This window comes from Egretta garzetta, unplaced genomic scaffold (genome assembly GCF_000687185.1).
Source record: "Egretta garzetta isolate BGI_Z169 unplaced genomic scaffold, ASM68718v1 scaffold1030, whole genome shotgun sequence".
Taxonomy (NCBI): domain Eukaryota; kingdom Metazoa; phylum Chordata; class Aves; order Pelecaniformes; family Ardeidae; genus Egretta; species Egretta garzetta.
This window is the reverse complement of record NW_009258308.1, coordinates 321718-328586: the sequence shown is the minus strand read 5'-3', so window position 1 is coordinate 328586 and position 6869 is coordinate 321718. Positions and strand designations below refer to the sequence as shown.

Here is a 6869-nt window from a genome sequence, read left to right as displayed (position 1 = left end):
ATTAACGGGTAAGTAACCCGTCGCTGACCTCCACAATGACAAAACCAGTCATCTTTGTGCCATTGCTGTGAGTTTCCCATTGCTGTATAAGCAAAGCGAAAGATAGTAGTTGAAAGATTTAAATACTGGACTTCATAAAGCTGTTACTACCTCTCTTGGTTTCATCAACCAGAAATCTTTCCATCCCATTCTTGATACCGTCACTTTCCCCTCACTTCTCTTTTTAAATTGATCATGAGGGACTGGACAGGCAAGAGGATTATTTAAAACACGGCAGACTAGATCTGTCCGAGAATTTTATATAGGGAAATCACTTGAACTGTGCGGTGGTATAAATATTTGTAATACTTCAGTGTAGCTAAAGAGAATTTTGGTTTAGATCCACTGAGGCAGTTACACATTTGCACGCTGACACTTGCTAATAAGTTATTATCACCACGTATGTAATGGCAAGGTGTTGACTTGGATATCTTCAATTTAGAAGCAGTAGAAATTAGATAAGGACACCATCAGAACCTGAGTCTTGTAAAAAGGAAATAGGAATTCTTTAAATGGAGAGGCTTATTAAAGAAAGGACTTCTCCCAAGAGGTGCTGGAGTTAGTGACTGCCCTCCGAGAAAGGGAGAGTGGCACCTGGAAGAAAACAGGGGTGAACTTGAGTAGAGGGTTCAGATAGTGGGGAGGCTCTGCATTCACTTCCTCTCACTGTCGTTATTTATTTACTCTTATTTCCTCCGGCTTCAATCAAGGTGTTTGCATAGTAAACAAGACCGGTAGGGCTGGACTGATTCAGCTGTTGGATATTTGGCGAAGGTTAAAGTAAATTGTTCTTATATAGCATATTGTATTGTGTCTTAATTTTAAGCAAAACTTCTCCATGGCAGAGAGTAAAGACACTGCTATTTTTATTCATACAAAATCCTTGGTCCCGGTCAAACAGTGAAGCTGGTTTAAGAATGTGTGTCCTAGGAAAAATCTCACCTCGCCTTTGAGGAGAGTGTTACTGAGGTTGTAGTGGCACCCCATAGCTGCCAAAAATGCTCAGGCAGAAATAGCTGGGATGAGGTGTAGGGGAGAAAGTACAGAAGATCCAGGCTACTAAAAAGATCAGTGTAGGCCCTTTGCAACAAAAATAAATCAAAGCAGCTATGATGGTTGTCACTGGGAAGTAAGGGCTGAGGAAGAAACTTGATGTGCAGAATCGTAGAGGTGCCAGGGTTGCTAGAAAGTTCCAGAGCTGCCTCCGCTGTCGAGGGAGAGCTCCTGGGGGTCGGTGTAAGATGAGAATCATGTGTAAGTACCAGTTATACATCTGCAAAGGGTGGTTTGTAAGGTATTGATGTTCTTATGTGGACAGCAGTATTGGCTGTTCTGTCTGAACTTACCTTGACTCATGCTGCTTCTGAAAAAAGTTTATATGACCCCGTTTGTTTTCTGCTTCTAACTAGTACCACTTTGCCTAATACTGTCCTGCTGCTTCCATGAATTTAATCTTTTGTGCAGTTCCTTGGTGTTTGAGGAACTAGCCTAAAGAAGGGATCTGTTGATAAGAAATCTGTTCCTCTCTTTAAATGCTATTCAATCTGTTCTAGTCAAACTTGAACAAGTTTTCCCCGTTCCTCTCTCTTACCTCCTCACAACCGTGAATGGAAGTTCTTGATAAGTTGTTAGGGTGGTGTGAACATGTTTGTGTATCCACGCATTTCAGTGCAGCGTAAAGGTGACTTCATCTGGCGATCATGCCACGGCACAGCTTCCAGTGCTGTCGGTATTCAAAGATTTTTATTGATTTTAAAGTTTTTCTCTCTCTGTGAATCCCTCTATAGGGCACACTACATCTGCAGCTGAAATAGTTCTCCAAAGAGATGCCTGTATCCACTTGTTCAGCTTTGAAGCACATCCTTTGGTGGAAAGGGCAAGAACCATTAAAAAAAAAAATTGAGATCAACTGAATTTCATGGGTAGGAGTCAGGCTAGCTTTGCAGTTGAGAGATTGCTTATTGGTGATACCGAGTCAGATCCAGGTAAGAACATTGCAAAGAATTGCACTTAATACTGGGGGAAAAACCTGTTTGATTCTGGCACAAAACACTCCTGCTCCTTGTGTCAAGAGGAAACTTGTACCCGTGTAAGAGGTAGCGTTTTTAGGATAAGCTTGGCTATGGCAAGTTCACAGTGCCGCGTTTGCGTTAGGGAAGGCTGCTTTCTGACAGTTCTCTGGAAACTTCCGTTAACAATAGTGCTTCCATGTTTTTGTCTAAAACTGCTGCTCCATCCTGGGTTGTTTCTGTGATGGATCTCCAGAGAGATTCGAACTGGAAAATGAATGGATGTGAAGGCCACAGGGAAGGTGAAGCTGGAACACCATGTAATGCACTATTTCAAGGAGAACCTATCTCCTCCTGTTTTGAAAGGAAGGGGTGGCTGACTGAGAGGCTCTTTGTTTTTCTCCTGTTTGTTTTTCTCCCAATGTTTTTTAAAAATTTACTCCCTTCATCTGCTCCCCTTTCTCCTCCCTGCATGGGCGTATTCTCTGATACCTTGCCACTGCCTTGATGTATGGAAGACACCTTGTATTTGTGCCACTGTATCTGCATAGTATATAAATCAAGGACTTCAATCTGTCCACCTGGAGCAGGTCACCAGTAATTAACTTTCATTTGAAAAAGTGGGTAAGGGTGAAGCATCCTTTTAATGCAATGCAAATTTAGAACTAACGCTCTGGAAGGAGTGCTGAAAAGGTGTCTGTCTTGTGCTGTGAATGCAAGGGTAAAGACTAGCACTAACTAGCACCAGCCTTACGTTGCCTGAGTGTGTGGACTTTCAAAAAAATGCATTTTTCTCAACTGAGTCTTTAAGAAGATGGTTTGAATACATAAAAGCACAGTACAGATTGAAAAGAAGTGTTTGCTGCCTGAGGATTTTGCGGGCTCAAACTTTCTCTTTATGCTGTTTGGTCACTTATTGTTGTACAGCTTTTATTTCCCACAATTGTTTCTCTGTTTGCTTTCTTTCTGTGAACACTTTAGGGAAAATAAATATGCTGCTTTTGTGAATATCATTATTGATGTTTTTGCTGAACTGTATTTTGCCTACTGACATTTTACATTTGTGGAAAAGAATTTTTAATGTTTTGTGTGTGCTGCACTATAGAGCTAATTCTTCCCTCCTTTTTCTTTTTTTTTTCCTTTCCAGGGCATCTACAAGTATCTTGAGAGGTGTTTTTCAGACTTTAAGCAGAGAGGCTTTGTTGTTGGATATGACACACGAGGTCAGGTGACCAGCAACTGCAGCAGTAAGAAGTATGAGTATTGATTACATTTGCAAGACTAGAAATTAAATTGTGGCTTTAAATGCATTCCGTTCTATCAGAATATTTTTGTCATGAACTGCGCACACTTTCCCCTCCCTTAGTCCATTTAAATAGTAATGGAGAGAGGCATGGACTAAAGCCTTTGTAGTACCAGTTGCCAGCAAATATGGAATGTGAGGCTAGTCACTTCACCAAAGAATTTACAGTCTAAATGCACAGGAACATTAGGCAGACATTAAGAAGTTGATATGCCTGGAGAGAAATTTGAATGTGAAGGTAAATTCAGAATACTAACATGGAGCTTGAAATCACTAAATGTTAATGCACAATGTTAACGCTGCTGTTCTTTTGTGTTACGCATCTGATTTAAGCTTGCTTGGGGGAGAAGAATTCTACTTTTTACTGTAACCCAGTGCATTGGTACCCTTATGCTAGTCTGAGATCGCAGTGTATTTCCACATTGGGAATATTTTACCTGTAATGCTTAAAATGTCAACTTCCACTGATGCCGAATTGTGCCCTCTGCAAGGAAGGGGAAGAGAGGATCTGTAAAAGAACTGCTTTCTGAATTCTGTAAGGAATCCTCATCCCTTGTCGTTCAGGGAGCAGAACACATGTTGTAATGGCACGCTTTACAAAAAAGCCAACCCAGTAGCTCGTTATTATTTAGTTAGTGAATAGTTAATTATTGTAGTTAATGTAGTTATTGTAGTTAATTGTTGTAACTAATGTAGGGTTTTTTTTTTTATTTTTGTCAACATTTAATATTCCAGGGATGTAAAAGTTCTTGGCACAATAGAACACAGAATCTAGTGACTGTCTTGTCAGAATTTCTCCATTCCCCTGAAGTCTGCCTCTCCACGCCTTCCTGTCTGATCTTCAGATGTGTGGCACCAGGCTTTGGCAGAAGGGTTTTAACCTCATCTGTTACGCCGTGTTTGCAAGGCTGTTACCCAATCATCTGGGTTATGCACAGCTTAAAAATGTGGAAGTGTAAGAAAAACATTCCTTTTCAGCCACACAAAGCTTGGAATTCAGACTTGATGGCAGCGCACTCGTTGCGTTTCACATGTCAAAGGAGCAAATCAGTTCTCAGCTACATGTTTCTTTTGTCCCCTTGGGATGACACCCAGCTACAGTAGTACTAAAATCAAATTGAACCTCCCCAAAAGAGTGTTTTCAGTTGGATCAGCGTGCTTATCCAGCACTATGTGAGCAGGAGCCCCCCCTTTCTTTGCATCGGTTCCAGTGCCGAGGGGGGTGGCACTCCCCTCCGGCTGTATCCTGTAAGTAAGTTGATGTAAACCGTTGTGATACACAAGCAAAGTTTCAGTAGCTTTGACTGCAAGCTGAGCTCTCAAACTCTTTTAAGTGATTTCAGGTTACATTTGGTAGGTGCTATAGTGAAATTCTGAGTAACTGAAACTTAGACCACAGTGTACTCATCATGGGAGATAAGGAAGCAGGTATTAATGCTTGTCTGTAAAAATGAGTGAGCAAAGCAAACTTACACTATTTAATCCTTATCTGTTTTGACTCTGAGATTCCCATTAACTGCTGAGCTGTGTGTACCTGACTTGAAAAGAACAGTTTTGTATCAAGTTATCTGAAAGTGAGTGAGTTTCCCTGCTGCTCAAAAATTTATAATAAAGGCAAGGTTTAAAAACATGGTTGCTGTTACTGTTTCTAAACTTTCTGGAATAAGAGCGTGCTGTCTTGCAGGAGTGTATTTTAGGAATAGATCTGCTTCATGGATGTTGTCTGAAGCTGCTGAACAAGGCTGGCAAACAAGCTTTGCTGTGTGGGATACTGAACCCTTTTCCAAACCTGCTGTTGCAGACATCTGGCATTTTAAACTTTCTGGGAGATTGGTTCTGTCCTTGAGTGAAGGACAAGTGTCACACCAGTAGGTTCTGTACCTTTGTTTTTGATATCACTCGTTTATTTAGGTGGTTGAAGTGCCTTGCGCTCTTCAAACAACGCATAAAAGTGCTGTCTCTCATTCTACCGCCTGAAAATTGTTACATTGACTGTACAAACTGTAGGATACTACTCTTCGTGCAAGCCAAAAAACAAATAGAGGGATTTAAGAAACAAGTGAAATGAAGGCTACAGCAATGCCATATTGTCTTGGGGAGTTGGGTTGACCAAACATTTTCTTTTTCACGTTGGCAGGCTTGCAAAGCTCACTGCAGCAGTCCTCCTGGCTAAAGATGTACCTGTGTACTTCTTTTCCACGTATGTCCCTACGCCATTTGTGGTGAGTCATCTTCCCTTTTAGGTTGTTGAACCGTGCAGTTAAGGGAGTATTTGAAAGTTTACTAAAAACGTGAACTAGCAATTTTCTTTTCAAATCCCATTATTTAAACAAAAATAGAGGCTGCTTGGTACACTTGGCTCTCCAAGGAGGCTTCAACAAGAATGTTGCTGAATTCTTCTGTGTGCAGCTAGTCAACAGAACCACATTTCACCCTAAGCTGCTACGTGAGGGCAATAGTTACTGCAGTCCAGGCTTTGCTCTGTTTGTTACAGGTGAAGCATTTGGCTGTTCTTTTATTCTGTGCTTAAACGCCTGGGTACTGTAAGGGTCAAAGATGATATTTATGTTTGTGTGAATATATACACGTATACAGGGACTATGTGTTTTTGGACGCAAGACTTGCACTGCTTAGAGTGGAAGAAATGAAGGATTGCCTCTACTTCTAATATCTCAAGAAGTAGAGCTTTCTGTTCTAGTCACAGAAGCTTTTTCCTGCAGGGTCTTAAATCCTTGTTTTCTATTCTGCAAGCTTTTCTAGTGTGCTACCTGTGCTGTGGATCTTGTTTTGAGGGGAGGACTGAAAGGACTGGATGCTTTAGCTGGAAATGCCTTTAACTTGTGTTTCAACAAGCCTTTTGGTGAATTCCTCCATTCTGTTTCAACCCATTTTCTTTCTAAAATCCTAGAGTAATCTGAGCGTAGACATTCTTTACTTGGCCTGTTAACGATTGTGTTTGTGTAATTGGTAAATAGAATAATGTTCCTATGCAGCAGAATAGAACAAGCTTTCTCTCTATTACGAGCTACAGGAAACAGAAGATGAGCATTCATAGACACAATTTTCAAGTAAACCGGTGAAACGTTTAAGAGCCCCTTCTCCTGTGTCCTAATAATGCAATGTTGTTTGTGCCAGCTGCAGAACTCTTGGGTAAATCGACATTTCTGGGTTTCCTTTGTAGCCCTATGCTGTGCAGCAGCTCAAAGCTGTGGCTGGTGTGATGATCACAGCATCCCACAACCGGAAGGAGGACAACGGATACAAGGTAAGGCTAGAACTTCATGTTCATAGCATGTCACAGCCTGCTGCTTTCCAGTATTGCCTGTGTGCCTTTGGCATTTGGCTTCTGGAGCGGGGGGGTGTGTGTCTGTCAGAAGTGATTTCAGGTAATTAGAATCATAGAATCATAGAATCGCTTTGGTTGGAAAAGACCTTTAAGATCATCGAGTCCAACCTTTAACCTAACCCTGCCATCCCACCACTAAACCCTGTCCCTCAGCACCTCATCTATCCTTCTT

General features: G+C 41.3%; 1 protein-coding gene across 3 annotated transcripts in view; it reads left to right on the top strand.

The window, feature by feature from the left end:
• PGM2L1 (phosphoglucomutase 2 like 1) overlaps positions 1-6869 on the top strand; it is a 40125-nt gene that overhangs the window by 19005 nt on the left and 14251 nt on the right. For all 3 annotated transcript variants that reach the window (XM_035894596.1, XM_035894591.1, XM_035894584.1), the window contains exons 3-5: positions 3196-3302; positions 5489-5573; positions 6533-6616. In XM_035894596.1, coding sequence (XP_035750489.1) covers positions 3196-3302; positions 5489-5573; positions 6533-6616 — 276 coding nt within the window. The remainder of the gene's footprint in view (positions 1-3195; positions 3303-5488; positions 5574-6532; positions 6617-6869) is intronic.